The sequence below is a fragment of the Anoplolepis gracilipes genome, chromosome 2 (genome assembly GCF_047496725.1).
Source record: "Anoplolepis gracilipes chromosome 2, ASM4749672v1, whole genome shotgun sequence".
Classification (NCBI taxonomy): Eukaryota; Metazoa; Arthropoda; class Insecta; order Hymenoptera; family Formicidae; genus Anoplolepis; species Anoplolepis gracilipes.
In genome coordinates, this window is record NC_132971.1 from 10,255,029 (window position 1) to 10,276,368 (window position 21,340).

The following is a 21,340-nucleotide window of genomic DNA, read 5'->3' on the forward strand; positions in this document are numbered from 1 at the left end:
CGGTCTTTCTTTCTCTTTTCCATTCAGAACGCGTCGTCTTGCGTGTGAAGACGAGGCCGGATTTCGCGCTGGGATAGAACGCGTGAAGATGAAAAAAAAAAAAAAAAAAAAAGGTGTCACTCCTTCCCGAGATAAGAGCTCGAGAGAAAGAGAGAGGAAGAGCGAGAGTACTCGCTCACGCGCGGAATAGTACTCGGATACTATCCGGCAGTACTCTCGCGTGGCAGCCGTGAACTGTCACCGGCTGTCAGATTTGCCATCGACTCGATATGCGGAATATTGCCAACGATATATCAATTCAATTGATCATTACTGGTTATGCTAATTATTATGATCAACAACTTCGTGATGTTGTCTCTTCCCCCGGAAAATCCCGGAGCATTATTGCAGAACTTGATCGCATGACGTACACGTCAAGATACTTTCATCGCCGTATACTCCGTTCCTCCACCCGTATCGATCGTCTCGCCGACAATCGACGTGGTTCATGACTGACGTTCCAGAATGAAACGATTCGGCCGCGATATAAGTGATGATAATAATAATAATAATAATACTGTTTGCAATTGAGCACAGAAAGTGAGAGAGACAGACTTCCTCCCCGACGTGATTACATCTCACGACTACTCGAAACGGCTTTGCTGATGGACAGAGGTCGAGTGTCACCCCTCTGCTGCTGATAGTGCGCTCTATAATAAAATATATTTCCGACGCATGCGTAAGGACGGCGACCGACGGAGACGACGCGACGCAACGGCGACGGGAACGCGTGACAACGCATGACACGACGCTTTTATTCTGCTGCTGCTGCTCTCTTCTCCTCGGGAGAGTCCGGGGCTCTCGCGAGAGATGTTCGCGGGTGTTTGACGACGACAGGTGTAAATATACGCGTCGTCGTGTGTGATTTACAACATGACATAAATGTATACCCGATGATAATGTACAGATGACGTTCGGCCCAATTTTCAACCAAGACTTTTATTGTCAGTTAAAATTGTACGTGTACACTGTATTTTTTTGCTTTCGTCTACGTGTGCTCGTATCATATATTACAGCTATATGCATGTCCTCGAAAACTACACCTGATGCACGAGATATTATGCTCTTTTCTTTCTTTTTTTTTTTTTTGTTTTTGTTTTTTGTTTCCTTTTTTTATTATTTGTTATTTAAACACTTAGATGATGTACATACAAGAAAGAGCTCGAAATACGCTAATATGTCGAGATTCGTTTTCGATCGTGATAAACATCAGGCGATGGGGATATTCTGCTTCTTCGCGTCCTCCATGAGCTTTAGCACCATCGCCTGCCATTCCTCGGGACGATTTTCGGTGTACCACACGACTATCTTCTCCACGTTCTTCTTCTGCGTTTCTGTGCACCTTCGACATTTCGTCGCGAACGCCTCGGCGGCGTGCTCTGAAAAACGTGACAGCTCGAATATTACGACAGATTTATCTCGAGGTCGTGACGTTTCGATTATATATTTCCATGCAGTATCATTAATTATATTTGTTATAAATTTTCTAAACGCGAACCGATTTGAATTAAGAGTAAAATTTTTTTTTTAATAATGCAAATTTTGCACGGATTAAAAAAAATTTCCTACACACGAGTGAAAATGTAATTAAATCTCTTTAATAACGAAATTAACTCCGAAAAATAACTCCTTAGACTTTTACATTGTTATATTTACTGATTTATACTGATACCAGAAATATAAAAATTGTTATATTAATATTTATTGATTTATACTGATACCAGAAATATAAAAATTGTTATATTGATATTTATTGATTTATACTGATACCAGAAATATAAAAATTGTTATGTTGATATTTATTGATTTATACTGATACCAGGAATGTAACAAAAATATCGACAATTAATGAGTTTAAAAAGTACGAAGAATATAACTTAAAAATGTGCACAAATCAAACAAGTCGAAACACACATTTATCACACAACAATAAATTAATGTTTTTAATATTTTTATCTTATAAAATGTTATCTCTTTTCATATTTTCCACAGATTAGATGAGAAAGAATAATATTGTTATTGCGTTATACTTTATTAATAGCATTACTTGTAATTAATTAATAATACCTCTCTGTTACTTTCAATATCCCAGGTAGCAAGCACATGACATTTTGACGTCAAAATATGGTCAGTTCGAACCAAATATGACGTAAAAATGACAGAAAAATGACGGACTAATGTCACAGACTGATGACATTTCAAGACGATAAAAAGACATGACTTCATGATCATTTTAGACCTATTAATGACGTTTTAATGACATTTGATCTTGAATCTTTTCCTCTAGTGTGAATTCGTAAAAAATGAAAAATTTATTCACAAATATTGAATTCATTGATGAAACTTCTCACTTTTCACGAGTTCACGCTAGAGGAAAAGATTGATGATCAAATGTCATGATCAAATCCCAGGTTATAGAGAAGAGGGTTATAATTCATGTTAGGACCCTGAGATATAGAGAATTGTGAATATCAAAATTATACACAAAATTGTTTTAATAATTTAAGATATTATAAAAAATTAAATGTGTTTTTAGTTAAAAAAAATAGTAATACTTAGGCGATTTATAATAATGACTTAAGAGGCACGATATTATGACGTTTTTTTTTACAGCATCATTAAGACGTCACAAAAAAGACGTTTTAAATTAAACATTATTTGGTCACGTGACGTCATTGAACCAGAAATGACCAGTTTACGTCAAAATGACATGTGCTTGCTACCTGGGGTATTTAAAGAAAAAGACTCTTACAACACTTTGGTTCTCTTAAATTTATATAAAGTAATAAGATGTCACATACGTTTGAAATATATCTGGTCGTCTGTCACGCATGGACCGCGATCCATGAAACAGTTGTAATATTGATTTCGTAGCTCATCGTTGGGTAAAATATCGTCGGGATTGATATGATCGAACATGTCCGAGTAAAGTTCTTCGGCGATGGCAACCACCAACAGGCCGGCCAAGAGGGTCAGCAAAAGAAAACTTGATTTACCCATATTTTTTTCTTAGGAATTCGTACCGCGCGAAACTGAATATCGATTAGGTCCGGAGTCTCTTTTATAGTTTGCACTCACATTGGGAAAATTGCTCCTTACGTAAATATAATGTAAATAGTCATTACATGTGTCGTACTAATTGAAATTGTATACATTTCAGGTAAACGGAAGGAAGACTCACAATCCTGGAAGGATTAATTGATGATTCAAGACAAGGACGCTCGGTTGTTTCGCTCATGAAAGGTAGTCATTAAGGTGGCTTGCGAACTTGATGTTGGTTTTGCATAGCGTCTTCATTCTCGTGGATCATCAACGAGCTGGGATCACTGTTGTTGGGATTACTGAGAACTGTTGTTCTTAAGCTATGCGACTGCTATAATACATTTTGCTATTATTAGTTAACATGTAATGTCACACTCATAATTATACCTTTTGCTCTTACGTTCCTTATGAAATCGGTACTTTGGATTAGGAATTAACGCCAAGTGTATATTTTATACCTAAAAATAGTAGTTCAGCTCATAGGCAATTTTCTTTAATAAATGATATAATATCTGACCGTAAAATTTATTGATTACCCTGTGGGTCATTTTAAAAATTATGATCTACGAGAATGCAGTTTGGAATAGATAATGTGAAGTGTGAGATTATTTCGAAAAATTATATAACTTTAATTATCGAAAACAATCTTGTTAAGATCTTAATCTTGTTATATTGTGTAATTTTTGCATATTTATCTTACAAATTTATTTATAAATTCTAATTAAAAATTTTTTTTAATTTCAAAACTGTAAAGCGAATTTTAGAAAATACGAGTTATCTATTTTGTGATATTTTCGACAGAAATTTATTTTTAAAATTTTGCTTTTGAAACAAAGGTACACACATATTTTAATTCAGGTATTTATTACAGATACATTATTACACGTTTTATTAAAGATTTTAATATATTTTTCAAATATTTAATTCAATTTATATAATTATAATATATTTCAAATAAAATATATTTTCACATAATTTTGTTATAAATTAGTTTTAATAATATCAATATTGCATAGATTAGATCATAATATATAATTATATGCATGTGTATTATTATGAAACTAATTACTGCTATAACATGAGTGACATACAAGATCATTAGTATAACCGGTTATCTTTCAAAAGGGGCTATTTTCGTATATGATTATCGTATACATGTACATATCCTTTAATCGTTTTAAGAAGTGTATTGCCTAATGTAATACAGGATAAGAAAATAAATGGCTTTTGTATAACGTAATATTTTACTTTACATAAAAGATCATACGTATCGCGCATCGATTCTTATATTCAAGGTTGGGCATTTACGCGTAAAATATAATAGTCACGTGCAAATAATATAAATTGTATCAACATGTCTTTGGAATTGCAATTGATGACTCTCATAAAATAATTTTATATTTTTAATTTTAATTTACGATAAAATAATTTGTTTAATTTATATTGTGCGTTTTTCCTCCATTGCAAAAGATTACAAAATCGAAACGTATGGAATTAGTATGGCATCATAATTTAATTTAAAAAAAAAAAACCACGCACTATGTCAATCGTGATAGCTCTTTAATTGGCCTTTAAGTTTTTCGTAATTTGAAAATCTAATTTCCAGAGTTGAACATTTGTTTAAATAGTCTATGTTTACGTATAAATGTAAAATTATATTTAACATGTGTCATTTATGACAACAAAAAATAATTTATAAAATATGACATATCAAAAAGATGGTTCGCGTTTATGTTGTAAAAAATATAACGATACAATTTTAATATTTTATAGTGTTACAAAAAATCAACAAAGAATTCAACAAGTGGATTTCATACTGTTAAAAAAAAAAAAAATATTAGTACACCTTATTATAATAATATATAAATAATTATTAATAATATATATTAACATTTTCTCTCCATTTTACAATAATTATTTACTGTTGGTTTTTCCTTGTATTCAGATGACATATAATTTCTAACAGCTTGTTATATACAGTGTGTATAAAAAAAATTCCTGTAAACATGATGGTAGATGCAATACGTAAATAATTCATGTGGACGTAATCTTCGAAATAAAATGTACGGCACATAACGCACTCTGCTAATTTAGCGCACGCAATCCCGCACGCATTTAACCCTAGGTACCGCTTATCTTCGCGCGCGCGTTCGCGGACCCTAGTAATTTTAATTTCGCGAGATTGGCGCGCCTTCGCGACCGCTACTTGAAAGCAGTCAACGATCGCGCTGCATTGTGGCGATCGAATGGCCGCCTCGTCTGATGTCTGTCCATTCTGTTCTTCTGTAATTAGTTTTACTTTATTCGGTGATCCACGCGTGCGGTGTCTCACGACGAACGATCCGGTAAGGCAACGTCGTCACGGTCCTTTCGATCGGACGTGACGCACGAGATAACGCCGGGTATAATAATAGATACGCAGCCTTTTATACGCGAAGGAAACTCGAGGTGCGTGCGCTCATCATCGGCCGGTGTGTGTGCGAGAGATTTGTTTTTTTCATTAAATAACTATAACTGGTGGTTCGCGCGAAACGCCGTCGTAAATCGCGATTCCCCCCCCCCCCGTTCGTCATCGGGTCTGTATACAGGGTGTATCGAACGGATCGTGCTACCCAACGACAATCGTAACGTACAGTAGTTCTCTCCAGAGAGATGTGTCCACCGGGCTACATGCGTGAAGTCGGAAACATTCTTCCTCCCCTCCCTCCCTCTCGCCCCCCTTTCCTCCCCCCGCCCCGCCTCCCGTCTCCTCCGATTGTCACTAGGTTATTGCACGATTAACGGGAGGATAAAGTTGCAATAAATACCTTTCGAGGCTGGTATTCGAAAAAAAAAAAAAATGTTAAATTCCGATATTAAAAAATTCTTTATGCATGTTAATATATTCATGAAAATTATCACTGTACTATGCCTATATATATATATATATATATATATATATATATATATATATATATATATACATATATATGTACATATATATATATACATATATATATATATATATACAATTTTAATCTACTCTGCAATCAATATATATGATTTACTATATATAATAAAAAATATTTTTACAAATGCTAGAATTAAACTTCAGAGAATCGAGAAACTAAAGGCTTAATTTTTATCAAGTGGTTTAAAAAGTATTTATTGCTGCTACCTTGTATTATTAAGGAATTGTTATATACATCAACATTAAATTGCAAACAATTATACTACCTTCGCTCCTTCATAATTCTTTCGCACACTTTTAAGAAATACCAAGTTAATTATCAAATTTAATCTCGTTTGCTCAAGCTTTCAGCATTAAATTATACTTGGACTTTGACATTGATGTCACTGATAAATATATTAAATAAAAAGAGCGTTGAGCAAGTTTAATTATGTAACCAGTAAAGACTTCATACTATACTGATAAAATTTAAAGTAAAATTGATATAATACATATATATATATATATATATATATATATATATATATATATATATATATATATATAAAATTATTACATCATAATATGTGTAGAAATTATGAACGAGATAAAATAGTATTATGTTTGCAAATGAGAAAGAAGGGTATATTAATTTTTTTTTTTTTTTTTTTTTTTTTTTAGTTTTTATATATATATCTTCAGAGTATAAATAAATATTAAATAATGTATTATAATTTATATTATATTTTTGATATTTTGAAATACTTAATATTGCTTTTACATGTATTTTTTTCTTATCAAATTGTTATAGATTTAGTAATATAGCAGCGATAATAATATTGATAAACGTAACATTGAAATGGAAAAAAGTGGCGATGGATTGCTGTTTCGTGCTGAGAGAAATAATGGTGCTGATGAAACAGCCATGGACATTGTTGACGAAAGAGTGGCTATCTTAGATGCAGGTGCACAATATGGAAAAGTGATAGACCGAAAGATTCGTGAATTGAATGTCCATAGTGAAATTCTGCCACTTGAAACGCCAGCATTTACTCTTCAGGAAACAGGCTACAAGTAAGATATGCATATGTAATAATATAAATTCTGTTATTACAATTGATTTACTTGTTATTATTACTGCAAATTAGAGGATGAATTTATATATTTATTGAGATTATGTGCATCTTTCTTTTTAGAGCTATTATAATTTCTGGGGGTCCTAGTTCAGTATATGCGGAAGATGCACCTAGATATGACGCCGATATCTTCAGAATAGGAATTCCTGTATTAGGTATTTGTTATGGAATGCAAATGATGAATAAAGAATTTGGTGGTACTGTAACCAGAAGAGAAAGTCGAGAAGATGGTCAATTTCCCATTGAAGTTGATACCAAGTGCCTATTATTTAAGTATGTAAATTGCAATTCTAAACTCAAAAAAATAATTTTGCAACTTCAAGAAAAATTTTCTAGGTGTAAAAAATTAACTGAAACAGATAAATTTTTAACAAATACTGTGATACTGCATACATTTTGCACTTAATCAATTTAAATGATGGAGACAGAATTTATATCTGTACTATTAGTGTAATTTAGACAAAAAAATTTTCTGCGATGCCTATCTTTAAGCCCTATTGTCAAGAACAATTATATTTGTGATTAATATTTGGCAATAGGATCTAAATTTTCTAGTATTGCTAGAATATTGGTACTGTAAATTCTATATGTGACAAACAATATTCTAACAGATACAAAAAGTAGCGATAAATTTTAATTGAGACATTTAGAAATCTATCTACATTAGCAAAATATTTTTTTGAATGTACTTGTGAAAGATATTTATTAATTAGACATAATATTTTTACATATCTAATTTTACAAAAGTACATTTTTAATGATATCTCAAAAAAAACTTGTACGATAAATGTATTATTTATTAGGGGCTTGGACAAGGAACAGATGGTACTATTAACGCATGGAGATAGCATAGACAGGGTAGCCGACTGTTTTCGTACTACTGCCAGATCGTCAAGCTTTATAGCGGGTATAGCGAGTGATAAGATGAATTTGTATGGTGTGCAATTTCATCCAGAAGTGGATCTAACGCCTAACGGAAAATCAATGTTACACAACTTTTTATTCGGTATCGCTGGCCTTACGGGCAATTATACGCTCCGCGATCGGGAAGCTCAATGTATACAATATATCAGAAATACTGTAGGTGATAAAAAGGTTTTGGTAAGCACTGAACCCTAACATAAATCGTCAAGATCTTAAAATAACGTTACAAAAGTATTAACACTCAAGTATGTAATATGAAAGATATTTCATTAAAATATTTATTTAAAAACAGTTATTGGTGAGCGGTGGCGTGGACTCGACGGTGTGCGCGGCTCTATTACAAAAAGCTTTAAATAAGGAGCAAGTTATAGCACTACATATTAATAACGGCTTTATGCGTAAGGGAGAAACGCAATTCGTTGAACAGAGTCTAGCCCAATTATGCGTAACGTTAAGAGTGGTAAACGCTGCTCGCTACTTCATGCAAGGCACGACGACTGTTCCATTGGACAACATCGCGCCTATGATGAACACTAATGTTACGAATAATAAAGGAGTGTGCGGCGCGACGAGTAGCCCGCGAACCAGGTTAACCAAGATGTTGTGCGAAACTACCAATCCAGAAGAAAAACGAAAGATCATAGGGGACGTTTTTGTAAGAGTAGCAAACGAGGCAATGGCGGAGATGGGATTGAAGTCGGAGGATGTTTTCCTCGGGCAAGGCACTCTCAGGCCCGATCTTATAGAAAGTGCAAGTAGCTTAGTCAGTGGTAAGTATCGTTTTTCTTCTTACAATTTTTTAATCGATTCCTTTTGTGGAACAATAATGCGAATTTTGATCCATTTAGCTAAAGCGGATGCCATAAAAACACACCATAATGACACCGAGCTTGTGCGAGTACTAAGAGCGGAGGGACATGTAGTCGAACCGTTGAAAGATTTTCACAAGGACGAGGTGAGACAATTGGGATGTGATCTGGGATTGCCAGCAGCGCTCGTCGCGCGTCACCCGTTTCCTGGTCCTGGACTCGCAGTACGAATCTTGTGCGCGGATGAACCTTATATAGAGAAGGATTTCTCCGAAACGCAGGTATTACAAAGACGCGAAGCAAATACATTAAGCCTTAAGTTAAATTTTTTTTTACTTTAATTGACATTGATATTTGTTTGTAGGTCATAGTCAAAATAATGGCAGAATACGAGCAGATGCTTCAGAAGAAACACGCGTTGCTAAATCGGGTAGAAGGTACGACGTCCGAAGCCGAACGTCAACAACTTCGCAGGGTCTCGAGTCATCGTCATATCGCAGCAACTCTTCTGCCCATTCGTAGCGTAGGAGTTCAGGTACTTTAAAGCAAAGAAAAAAGTTATTGCAAAAGAAAAAAGAGATAGAATCGTCAATAAAAAACATTTTATCTTTCGTTTTATCTGGATACTAAACATCTTGAACTTTTACAGGGCGATCAGAGAAGTTACAGCTACGTGGTAGGTTTGTCGTGCGAAGAGACTGTATCCGAAGGAGTGGAGTGGGAAGATATGTTGTTCCTCGCGAAGCTAATCCCGCGCGTGTGTCACAACGTGAATCGTGTGTGCTATATCTTCGGACCTCAGCTCCATCATCCGATCCAAGACATCACGCCCACGTATCTCACCTCCAATGTGATAGCGACTCTACGGCAGGCGGACCACTTGGCTAATCAAGTGTTGACCTCGAACGGCTGTATGGGAGCCGTCAGTCAGATGCCCGTTGTTCTGATCCCGATACACTTCGATCGCGACGCCGCATGCCGGACGCTGTCTTGTCAACGTTCTGTTGTGCTCAGGCCGTTCTGTACTAATGACTTTATGACTGGCACGCCCGCCATTCCTGGCAAAGATTTGCCAATACACGTAAGTTTTATATGCAATCTTTCCATATCCATTCTGTAATATGTGCTACAATAGATTTTATTATTCATCATATATACAGAGATGTGCAAAATGGGTATTCAAATTTATTTGAAATAGAAAATGCAAAATAGTTGCAACATTTCCATTTAAAAAATGCAAAATACAAAATAATTTTTGAACATTTAAAATAGGAAATGAAAAATAGACATTTTAAAAATGGTTTTTTTTAAATAAAAATGAATTTTTTTAAATATTTATATTCTTATATTTATTTATATTTAAATTCTTATTCTTATTATCTATCTATTAGATTAGATTAGATCTTATACTATCTGTTCTTATTTTTTACGTGAAATTAGATCTGTATTCTAGCATCATTGCATGATATACGATTGCATGAATTATACACACAATGACTAAATTACTAAATATTTAATCTAGGATTTATTTTACAATGAACAAGTGCAATGCAATGTTATATAAATATCCATTTATTGATATTTACAACTAATATTATCGATATCTCGATTAATTTTTGAATTTGCAAAAAAATTTATTTGAAATAGAAAATGGATAATGAAAACTATTGAAATGGAAATGTAAAATGACTTTTGAAAACATGTATTTTAAATGCAAAATACAAAATAGAGATTTTACATGTTACATTTTCATTTTAAATGCATTTATTTCTAATAATGCACATCTCATATGATTCGTATATTTGTGTCTGTAATTTATGCATCAATATCCAATTATTTAATGTTATATTTGCATTCATATATTCGTGAGAAAGTAAAGATGATGAATTTTTATAGGAAGATTGTGAAAAAAATTTATATGAAATTTATATAGAGAAAAAATGTTAAATAATAGTATCGAATTTTACGTAATTAAATTGTTTAAACCTTACAAAAGTAACCACACATACGTACACATCTGTAATTGACTTTAATCATATTTTTACAGGTTGTGAAAAAGATGGTGACTGAAATATCCACGGTGCCCGGTATCTCACGCGTTTTATATGACCTAACGTCTAAACCACCGGGAACAACTGAATGGGAGTAGTGAACGCTCATCTGGCCCCTTTCTATTTTTTCACCATCCCTGCGCGCGACAAAGTGAAAAAAGTATATTTAAAAAAAAAATATATATATATATATATATATAGATATATAATATTACAAAAAAAAGATACACGAATTCGAGGTTAATGACTTCTTACTAATTTATACAAGACCTCAGAGCAAACTTTTTCAAAGGTATGCATTAAACGAGTCGTGTATTACTGGCTTCTCTAGACAAAGAATGGCATTTGCGTTCAATTAAAAAAAAAAAAAAACTTAAAGGTAAGTATATTATATACGTTTGCTTGTAAATAGGTTTCTTATATTTACTACACTTTGATTATAGAAATCTTAATTTATTAAATTTCCAAGATTTCATATTCACAATCATCGTTATTACATCTCGAATCATTGCATCTGATCGACGGTACCATTAGATTGTTGTTGTATTCTATCTGCATATAACGTTGAACATGTTTCACGGTTCTCCTGTATGTCTTATGCCAAGTGCAGTTCTCAATTTTTGTTATACATCTGCAATATGGACATAAGAAGACATAATAATATTTAATGTATCATATGCCGAATATTTTTATTTATCGATCATTAAGCGATGTCTATTAATCTTAAAATTTATTTTATTATTATTATTTATTATCCATTTACGTTATACAAAACGTCTACTAATAATACGATCATTTCATAGATAAAAAAAAGAATAATTACCTGTGCATAGTTTTCAACAAGATATGTAAATCCTCGATACGTTTCTTCTGTGGAAGCATGCTGAGGAACGTCGCAAGTGACAGAAAGTCCACCTCATTCACGACTTTAGACTTAGTGACCCACGTTTGTATCTGCATTTTTACCTATGAAAGTATTTCGTTCAATGTTGTAAGGCCAAAAAAAAGTATCATTTTATATTTCTATACAGTTTTTTCTTAAAAATAATTCATATGTACATATTAATTAATGAAATTATTACAAGGCATTAGAAGCAAACGCATTCTTCATTGAAAATTCTAAATAATATTTACCGAAAAAGAGAGTTCGTTATAGTAAAGACGGACAGAATCTCGAGTACATAAACATTACTGGTAGTTTAATAGAAAATTTTCAACTTCTGCTATATAGACATCCATTAAAAAATCTTTTTTTTCCTTCTTTATTTAACTATTTAATATAGTGTAAGAAAAATCGAACACTTCTTAGCTATTTATTTCAATGATAATACATATATGAAAACAAGTGCGTTAACGATTTATACCACACGTTTGTTTATAAACTAGGTCTAAGTTTTCAAAGTGTGGTTATTTCTACTTGTATGATAAGAGAATCTAAAACTGGAATTATATATCTCGAAATAAAATGGCACTGCGCAATGTACTGTGATAAGCTAATAATTCTCATGAAATATTACCAACATTGACATTTGTTTATCATGTCTAAACATGGATTTTCCATGGTTTTATTTGTTAATGTGACAATGTCATAATTACCATTTAATGTTCGGCATGATGGTCATAATTCACAAAATATTTACATATTAAATATATTGCACACATCTACTGATTTTACATACAGATTGAGGGATTTAAATATTTAATGTATACATAAGCCAAATATTCACAGATGAAGAAAACGTCATATTTCGAAAAGAGAAATTCGCCGAGAAATTTTTTGTAAGATATAAACCCTGGTAAATATAGGAAAGAGAGAGAGACAGGATTCTGATACATGTCATTATGGCAATAATTTAAAATATTACTTGCTAATCATTTTGTACAACATTACCATTTAATATCGATTGGAATTGTAACTATTATGTACGTCAGATCTCAAAAAAAAAAAAAAAAAAAAAAAAAAGGGATAGAATACGCGAACACTCAGTTCCTACTTAATAATTTGTTTTAACGAATAATTATATGGTACCTGTTGTAATGGAAGAGCGAAGAGATGATTTACGAGATTAATCAACATTTCCTGATGTTTATCTATGTTCTCATTGTTATGTAAAATACTTAAATTCTGTAAAATAAAGGTATCGGCTTTATCCATCGTAGCATCATTGTGTGAAATCTCAATACAATTACCGCGACACGATGTGTCTGCTTTATTGATATTGTCCTTTTCGCATAATTGGCCCCTCGCATGTAATATTTTATCTTCTTGCGATACGCATGCAGCTTCGTTTATACGAGTATTATTTACAATAGGTTTCGCATTCTCGTCGCTACCATTGATCTTCGAGGATGAACTTGCTCCTTGCAATTGTTCGTTACTTCTGTTTTCATTTACTTCTAAATTTACTCTATTCGCTTCTCTCTTCATATTACAATAGATCTGTACATCGCTTTGCACATCGGGGTGCAAGTCGTTTTCCATTAAAGCCGATAAAACGTCCGGATCAACTTGCGAACAATCCTGTATATTTGGACTTTTTTCGTCATCCGAAACTTTACTTATCGGATCAGCGGTGATCTGAGACTGTTGTTTCTTATTTTTTTTGTATTCATCAAATATCTCGTTTCTTATATCTTCCGGTAATTCAACTAACACGGACATATCAATGTCTTGTATTCGCGGTATCTCGTATTTCGACGATTTCCCGCTACTCGGTTTTGTATGTCTGAAGAAATTCTCTTGAGATGTCTGTCTTTGTACCATTTTCTTACTTGATTTCCCAGATAAATCTTTCGCTTTAGTAATATTTTCATGCGCTTTACAATTAGGTAATTTTTTATCTTTTGTTTCAATTGTCACAGATGCGATTTCAACGTTAGATGGAATTGTTAAACATTCAGCCTTACGTTCATGAGAAGATTCTGTCAGTGGCAAATTATTAATTTTTGTAGCAAGGGTATTTTTTGTTCCTAGTAATGATTCTGCAGTTAAAGACGCTTTAGAGACGCTGTCCAATTTAGAACTCTCGTTGAAATTCGAGTTGCATTGATTCTTATCGTCATTAGTCAACATTTGATCACATGTTTGCAATTTTGCAGGTTTATTAAAAAAATTAAACAATTTTCCTTTATTCTGCTTAAGTTTGCATATTTCTAATCTGGATATTTGTATTCCAATTCCTCTCATATCTTCGGGAGTTAAATGCAACTGATTCCAAAGGCTTATAACTTCCCTGCATAGCAAAATATACATTAATTTTCTTATTTTTAATAAAATATAATTATGTAAGAACAACACATAAACATAATACATTAAAAATTTACTTTCTGATAATATTGACATCATCGACAGCCGCTATAAGATTTTTCGATTTTGTTATATAATTGCAGAGACCGTGGCCCATGAATTTCGCGGTTTCTATCGGTGCTTCCTCGGCTCTAATCATGAGTTTTAGCGTGATGCATCTGCCCTTTGCATGAACTGCTGTTAATCGACCACACACCTCTGTGGATAATTTGCTTAAAAAATCGACGGCATCGTTGTTGTTCCGGAATCTTATACCGTAATTCACCTCAGCTGATACCGATTTCCTCACATGTTCCAGATTCAGTCTTGTGTCGTCCAGTCCACGACACATTTTATTCAACTGTTCTCCCATCTTTTTACCGAATTCTTTCTGTAAAACACTCAATGAAATCTTCTGCAAATCCTCGCATGTACGCACATTCATTTTATGTAGCTTATGTGTTGTTGTTCTGCCAACTCCTAAAATATCGAGATGAATTAATTCTAGTAATTATAAGATAAAATATAATCAAGTGAAAAAGAGGCACACAGACTACAAAAAATTTTGTAGTCTGTGTGCCTTTTTTATGCTCGTTAAAAAATATAGATATTTCTATAAACTCCAAAATATTTGTCAAACAAAAATGTAAAATATTTTTTTTAATACGAAAGTGCATTTTTTACAGATATATCTTTTAATATTAATTCTACTAATTGTAAAATAAAATATAATCAAGTGAAAAAAAGGCACATAGATTACAAAATTTATGCTCGTTAAAAAATATAGATATTTCTATAAACTCCAAAATATTTATCAAACAAAAATGTAAAATATTTTTTGTTAATACGAAAGTGTGCATTTTTTCACAGATACATCTTTTAATATTAAACATTGATCATGCAAATATACCTGGTAAATCTCTTGTATCTAAAGTCTGTATATATGTCTTCGCGTTCTCATTATTCAAATAGAATTGATTATCAGGTTTAGCTTTTCGCGTTGCCAATCTCGCCTGCAGCTTGTTATTACCAAATCCTGTAGACACTGGACAATCTGTTTTTTGCTTTATCTCTTTCCTGATTATAGTGGCAAATTCCAATGGTAACAGTCCGGACGCTTCAAGAATTCTTGTGCAATCCGCGTACATTTCGTCGCAACTTACTGCCTCGATATCTAATGTATAAGATGCTACTGTATCATATAGTATGTAAGAAACTTTTTTGTAATCCTCGAAATCGTATTGAATCGTTTTCAGATTTGGACACAGTTTCAGCGCTTCTCCCAGAAACATGCCGTTTTTTACACCAGTCTTCCTTGCCGCGTAGGAACAGGAAGCAACTTCCGATAATGATCCAAATTCTTCCTTGCCGTCGTAATTCGTCGAAAATGTGTTGCCTTTTGCGTGTGTTACCGCCACCGGTTGATCTCGCAATTCCGGTCTATTCCTAATTCCAACAGACACGAAGAAGCAATCCATATCGATGTGCATTATAACAGGTTCTCGCTTGCGTTCTACTTTATCTATAAAACATATTGTTTCATCTTCAGGATCTGAGTCACAATCGGCTGACGTTGAAGCGCCTCTTGCTCTTTTTGATTTTATTAAACGCTCAAGTCCGGGAAATACTCCGTCGCTTTTATCCCTCAGCTCGTTGACATAATCTTTAAAAGTCGTTCCCATGGTAGCGATGTAATGTAATCTCGAGTTACTATAAAATGCTGACAGAAATTCAGCATCTCTTGTGCTTTGTGCATTTGTTCTTGTATTCGAAGGCTGATGAGTGCTGATTGTATCACATTTCGATGTATCATTAATTGTATTGTGTTTGGATACATTTTTGTTATTTATATCAGTTTCATTGTCAACCACGATTGCTGAAACTTTAAACTGTTCAATATCTTGTTCATCATGCATAGCTGAGCTAGTATTCGCTTTAATCTTCTTACTGTTTAATGTATACGCCAACAGAGACTGTACATTAGTGTCATTGGAGTAAAGCAAGTAATTTTGAAAATTCAAGACTTTCCCAGCTGCAATGCTGTCGATGATCCACTGTGGTTTGCATATAGGAATTGGATTTTGACTCTTTCTGTACATTACTATCTTAGAATATGGTAAATTGGATGCTATAATATGAGTCGTGATTTTAGGATGCATATAATGATGATACAGGCCTCCATGTATCATCATTAGACGTCTCAGCTCATCAGATGATGGATCTGTATAACCATTTACAAATATTGCAATTCCTTCAAATAGTTTCGAAGTCTCTTTAAATTCTTTATTGGCTGTCTCACGAAACTGCTCTTCAAGTTTGGCTTTCTTTGCAGCCATATAACCACCCTGAAATGTATTTATTGTTAAAATATATGAATTAAATAACAAGGATAATTTTTATTTGTAAATAATCTGGTAAAATTCAATTTATATAAGTGGATAAATATAATATTAAATGTTGATATTCCTTCTCTTATATACTTACCCACTCTTCAAAACCATTTTCACTCCAAGCATGATCCCTTTTCTTTCTTGACATAATTACACTAATTTGATCATATGATTGTTATGTCATACATGCACTAAAAAATGAAAAAAGAATTAATATTAATTACAGCTTCCTCAGGGATCTTAAAATTTCTCTCATTGTCAGTTAATAATCTCTTATGTAAGATTAATTACAGTGTTGTTTGTATAACCTCAAATGTAAAAAACGATTGCATGACAATGATTGAAATTGACAATTCATTTCAATTATTCTGTTGACTATCAATTCATAACTTACGTAATGACAATCGATGATTCATATATAACTCTGTATATTTATATATGTACAATTGTTGTGGCATAATAAATATATGTGTGTCTACGTTTACCGTTAAAAATGTTTTTTAATTCCAAAATCATTTCCAATTTCCATCTTCTGTCTCGCACCGATAATGTGACGAGAAATTAATAAAAAGTCACGCACACGTCAGTACATGCGTCAATATAAACACTCAATATTTAGCACCTGTCGATTTCGCGCCATTTTATGCGACTCGAGAGACACTCTGAATTATCAGCTATCAATTTCAAACACCTGTTGCTCGACCAACGAAAATACAACTGTTTATTGTTAAAACACACATATATATATGTAATTTTTTTTTTAATTTATGCAACTATACCTACGTATTATTTATCTTCTTATAACATATATCATTATTATTGATATTAATCATATCATTAGAAAAAGGAAATAATTTTATTTTTAAATATTTATATTTTTTGAAAAATTTATGAATAAAAATACTTTCAATTTACTATATCTTGCTTGACGTAAGATTAAGATATAACAAATAATTTACATTTAAAAATACCATTTTCTTTATTACTAAATTTTTGCTATTTTTGTAATATACAATATATTTTTAACACCTCTTTCAAAGTATTAATATTACATTAACACATTTTTTAATTTTTACACTTATTAACAATAACATGATGTACATCTCATTACACGTAATCCCTAAAAAGTATCTCTATACAACAGACTTTTTATATAAAATAATAACATTGGGAATAACAATGAAGAGAGAAATTGCTAAAATATAAATATATGTATGCAAGACTACAGACAAGTGCTCTGCATTCATACATATTTAGAATGTGTGTATTTCTGTAAAATAGTCGTAAAATATTTTATTATATTTTATTATTTTATATATTAAATTATATGGAAGATTTAAAAAAACTGCTATATTTGATGCAAGCTGCTTATATTGAATTCTATAGAAAATCTATTTCTCTATTCTTTAATTAAAATGAGTTATTGTATATATACACAAATACAAACAATATTACAATTATGTGCGCAATCTCCCATAATAAAGATATACTACAAAAATAGATTTATTAAAAAAAAGTGTTTTTCTAAAATATACACAATATATGCAAAAAAAATTATGCCACCATTTTTACGACTCATTAATAAAAACTTTTTGCAAGCACACAATTGCAACTATGTTAGATATTGTTTATAAGAAGCAGTCATTTGTTCCAGGAAAATGAATGTCAAGACTGTGTGAGGTCCCAAACGTGCGTAATATGGGAAGAATCCTTTCCATAATGCAAACAATCCTTCATTTCTTACAACTTTGGTTAGAACATCGATCGCTCCTGTAAACTCTGGCTTGCCATTTATTGTTTTCATGTTTTGAATTCTAAAAAAAAAATGCGAGTTTGAATAAAAAAAAAATGTCAATTGAATTTAAAATATAATCCTAAATTTATTATCAATAATTTACCTTGTTTTGGCTATATCCACAGGCATGGAAGCAGCAGTGGTGACTAAACCAGAAATCATTGAGCTTGCAAAATGCAGGACAATATTTTCCTCAAAATATCCTATTTAAAAAGAAAGGAAAGATTATAACAACCGTAAATGATAACTTTCATTAAATTTTACACATATGTACATAATATCTATTTAATAATTGTCCAATGCATACCTGTATCTAATAATGCTTGTTTTGCCTGGGAGTATGAGGCCAATTGGGCTGCATTTACAACCATGGCACGACCCATAGTAGGAATGGCACCACGCCATAACGTAAAAAGACCCTCTTCTCTAATTATACGGAATAATGCATTGAACACATTTTTGTAATTGCGTCTTTCAGCTGCATTAAAAATATTGAAAATATTTCAATTCTATAACAATGTGTCTATATGTGTATATATACAGTATGTGTAATATTAAATAATTGCATCATGTTTGAAAATTTTACCAATAGGCAGTCTTCCATCCGCAGTCATTCTAATTAAAGCTACTTCAGCAGGTGTACCTACAAATGCTCCGACACAACCAGCTACCATACCAAGTATTGCTTTTACAATAAAACTTGGCTGAGTTTCTTTCCTAAATAAATCAAATTTATCTTCGTAATGTATTTACCTCTCAATGCGATTCTCTTATATACTTATAATTATTATAAAAAAAATTTCTAATTTATACAAAGTTAACTTACGAAGAAACTTCCATAAGCCAAGTATATATACCAAGTCTAGTGGTAGTATATGTAGCCTGCCGCATTAAACCAGCAGATAAACCCGAATATAATGCCAAAATACCTTCATTTCGTAAGATTGCTGATGTAACACTTATTGTTGAAGTTTTTGTACCACTTAATTGCATGCGATTTTTTATTAAATCCAATGGCTGCACAAAGCATGTTGCTGCCATGCTGAAATTAAATATATTATCACTTTTAACAACCATTTATTGTGAGAAAAATATATATAATGTATAACATGAATTTTAAATTTATCAATTTTTAAATAAAGAAAATTTTAAATAATTTCTGATATATATGTATAATTAAATTTTATATTTTAGATCAAATCATATTTTATGGAAAATTATGTAAATAAATTTTATCTATATATATATATATATATATATCTATATATATATATATATATATATATATATATATATATATAAGCATATTTAATGATTTATCAATTAGGAAATAATATTAAACCTATTTTGTATCGTTTTAGACAATATACAAAGTAAATTTATTAATAAAATTATTAAAATAATATAAGAATGATATATCAAAATTAATCCAGAAGTATTTTATATACATATTTAAAAGTTATATAATTATATATATTATGTTATTACATAAAATATCTTTTTTCACATAAAATATATACTAGAGAAGCTGCATCAGTTATCCAGGGTTGTAGCTATTTATAGTTTGCTATTATGATATATATACATATTGCATCATCATAACTTCCGTTTCTTTTATTTTTTAAATTATTAAAAATAATATTAGTCAAAATAATCAATGAGAAATAATTTTCGCAATATCTAAAGATTTATGATCGTTTGATGACCTTTAAAACTCAATGATTGTTGAACCCTGATAATTATCAAAGAATAATAAACATTTTGTAAAGACATACTGCCAATGATACAATTCCATTTTGTTCGCAAATATGATAGATGTGTCCAAAATAAACAAAGAGAAAAATAAGAAAAGACACAAACCCAGAAGTGCCACCAATGAGGAACTTGACACTGTTTGGCACCGTCTTCTGGCTAGTCATTTTGATGTGATTCCGATTAAGCCGATTCGTTGAATGTCGCGATAACTTGTATTAAAATCGTACTTGTTGCTCGTTCTTTGTTAAACAATAATTTAACAATAATCGCGGAGACAGATGTGCGAGCAAAAAAAAAATTTTTTTTTAAAAAAATCTCTCCCTCGAAGAACCTTCCCGGGTACACTAGGTCGTGAACACGGAGTAAAGTCTGTAACAACCGCACAGCCAGCAGCCAGTCCAGGCCAATCGTCGTGTCATGCGTTATCAGCTGATACGGAATTACGAAAATAGCGCCACCTCGCAGCATCGATATTTGCTAAGTGAATTGGCCTTGAAATTCTGCTCGAAATCGAGATCTGTACAAAAACATAGGCGCCAAAATACTTACGATAAAGCTATTTTTAACATATTTACATAGTTATATCTAAACATTTGCGTATGTGACTACCGGTCTCGTAGATCTGGCAGTCTTGTTTTTGCGAAGAGATATAGAGCGAAAACAGTGCACATACAGTGTGTCAATAAAATGAATAAAACTTTTGGAATTATGTACACAAATGTTCAGTTTTTAACTTTTGGCATTTTTCGATTAGCATATATCAATAAATGCTCTTACCTGTGACAATATTTTCCTGATATTTTGTCCATTTTATCAGTTTCAATTTTTGACAGTACGCGAAATATCAATTAAATTTTTCCGATCTTTGCATAATTATCTTAAATTTCTGAACTTAAAATAATGTGAAATAAAGGTCACATTACTCCTCTCATCCTTTCGTGTGGTTCTGTACAATTGGATGTATTCCGTTTAACGCTGCTAAAGTTTCACTGAGAGCCACTTTGATATTCATATTTCATATATAATCCATAATTACAAAATTTTATGGTCAATACATTTCTGGTCAAATACATACTAGAGAGCTTTTTTCGAATACATATCGTTATTATTAACTTTTAATTTAAAAACTACATTTCAATAAATTCTCTTTTGTTACGAGATTATTCAGATGATATAAATGTAAA

The 21,340-nt window shown here is 31.9% G+C and overlaps 4 protein-coding genes across 9 annotated transcripts; 1 reads left to right on the forward strand and 3 right to left on the reverse strand.

The window, feature by feature from the left end:
* Window positions 1-862: 862 nt before the first annotated feature.
* Window positions 863-12,413, forward strand: Bur (GMP synthase burgundy). 4 transcript variants are annotated; one of them, XM_072887147.1, is made up of 10 exons: window positions 863-996; window positions 3,200-3,282; window positions 6,822-7,084; window positions 7,207-7,419; window positions 7,950-8,247; window positions 8,363-8,840; window positions 8,919-9,160; window positions 9,244-9,414; window positions 9,529-9,960; window positions 10,927-12,413. In XM_072887147.1, exons 3-10 carry the CDS (start codon window positions 6,870-6,872, stop codon window positions 11,026-11,028), a joined length of 2,151 nt encoding a protein of 716 aa, XP_072743248.1. In that variant the 5' UTR covers window positions 863-996; window positions 3,200-3,282; window positions 6,822-6,869; the 3' UTR covers window positions 11,029-12,413. The 4 variants fall into 4 exon arrangements, with proteins under 4 accessions (XP_072743248.1, XP_072743245.1, XP_072743247.1 ...); XM_072887144.1 differs by lacking the exons at window positions 863-996; window positions 3,200-3,282 and adding an exon at window positions 5,268-5,426; XM_072887146.1 differs by lacking the exons at window positions 863-996; window positions 3,200-3,282 and adding an exon at window positions 5,290-5,529.
* Window positions 963-3,084, reverse strand: LOC140663169 (ejaculatory bulb-specific protein 3-like). The gene is made up of 2 exons (XM_072887150.1): window positions 2,841-3,084; window positions 963-1,418 (listed from the first exon to the last, which is right to left on the reverse strand). The coding sequence occupies exons 1-2, from the start codon at window positions 3,037-3,039 to the stop codon at window positions 1,249-1,251; spliced, it is 369 nt and encodes a 122-aa protein (XP_072743251.1). The 5' UTR covers window positions 3,040-3,084; the 3' UTR covers window positions 963-1,248.
* On the reverse strand, window positions 11,106-17,277 carry Rev1 (Rev1 DNA directed polymerase). Of its 3 annotated transcripts, XM_072887143.1 has the most exons (8): window positions 17,001-17,277; window positions 16,701-16,797; window positions 16,165-16,561; window positions 15,127-16,092; window positions 14,255-14,696; window positions 12,960-14,163; window positions 11,754-11,896; window positions 11,106-11,561 (listed from the first exon to the last, which is right to left on the reverse strand). In XM_072887143.1, the coding sequence occupies exons 2-8, from the start codon at window positions 16,752-16,754 to the stop codon at window positions 11,387-11,389; spliced, it is 3,381 nt and encodes a 1,126-aa protein (XP_072743244.1). In that variant the 5' UTR covers window positions 16,755-16,797; window positions 17,001-17,277; the 3' UTR covers window positions 11,106-11,386. The 3 variants fall into 3 exon arrangements, with proteins under 3 accessions (XP_072743244.1, XP_072743243.1, XP_072743242.1); XM_072887142.1 differs by having other exon boundaries at window positions 15,127-16,561; window positions 17,092-17,277; XM_072887141.1 differs by having other exon boundaries at window positions 15,127-16,561.
* A 283-nt stretch (window positions 17,278-17,560) lies between these two features.
* Window positions 17,561-21,080, reverse strand: LOC140676567 (mitochondrial 2-oxoglutarate/malate carrier protein). Its single transcript, XM_072911742.1, has 7 exons — window positions 20,934-21,080; window positions 20,262-20,673; window positions 19,228-19,443; window positions 18,988-19,118; window positions 18,709-18,879; window positions 18,505-18,604; window positions 17,561-18,420 (listed from the first exon to the last, which is right to left on the reverse strand). The coding sequence occupies exons 2-7, from the start codon at window positions 20,318-20,320 to the stop codon at window positions 18,219-18,221; spliced, it is 879 nt and encodes a 292-aa protein (XP_072767843.1). The 5' UTR covers window positions 20,321-20,673; window positions 20,934-21,080; the 3' UTR covers window positions 17,561-18,218.
* Window positions 21,081-21,340: the final 260 nt, after the last annotated feature.

Coding starts and splice junctions, on each gene's coding strand:
- LOC140663169 (XM_072887150.1), bottom strand. CDS start 3,039: ATGGGTAAATCAAGTTTTCTTTTGCTGACCCTCTTGGCCGGCCTGTTG. Junction 1,419..2,840: donor CGACCAGATATATTTCAAAC/GTATGTGACATC, acceptor CACGTTTTTCAG/AGCACGCCGCCGAGGCGTTC.
- Bur (XM_072887147.1), top strand. CDS start 6,870: ATGGAAAAAAGTGGCGATGGATTGCTGTTTCGTGCTGAGAGAAATAAT. Junction 8,841..8,918: donor TGCAAGTAGCTTAGTCAGTG/GTAAGTATCGTT, acceptor TGATCCATTTAG/CTAAAGCGGATGCCATAAAA. Junction 9,161..9,243: donor AGGATTTCTCCGAAACGCAG/GTATTACAAAGA, acceptor ATTTGTTTGTAG/GTCATAGTCAAAATAATGGC.
- Rev1 (XM_072887142.1), bottom strand. CDS start 16,754: ATGTCAAGAAAGAAAAGGGATCATGCTTGGAGTGAAAATGGTTTTGAA. Junction 14,697..15,126: donor AGATACAAGAGATTTACCAG/GTATATTTGCAT, acceptor TCGATATTTTAG/GAGTTGGCAGAACAACAACA. Junction 11,562..11,753: donor TTGTTGAAAACTATGCACAG/GTAATTATTCTT, acceptor TCCATATTGCAG/ATGTATAACAAAAATTGAGA.
- LOC140676567 (XM_072911742.1), bottom strand. CDS start 20,320: ATGACTAGCCAGAAGACGGTGCCAAACAGTGTCAAGTTCCTCATTGGT. Junction 19,119..19,227: donor TGGCTTATGGAAGTTTCTTC/GTAAGTTAACTT, acceptor TGATTTATTTAG/GAAAGAAACTCAGCCAAGTT. Junction 18,421..18,504: donor GTGGATATAGCCAAAACAAG/GTAAATTATTGA, acceptor TTTTTTTTTTAG/AATTCAAAACATGAAAACAA.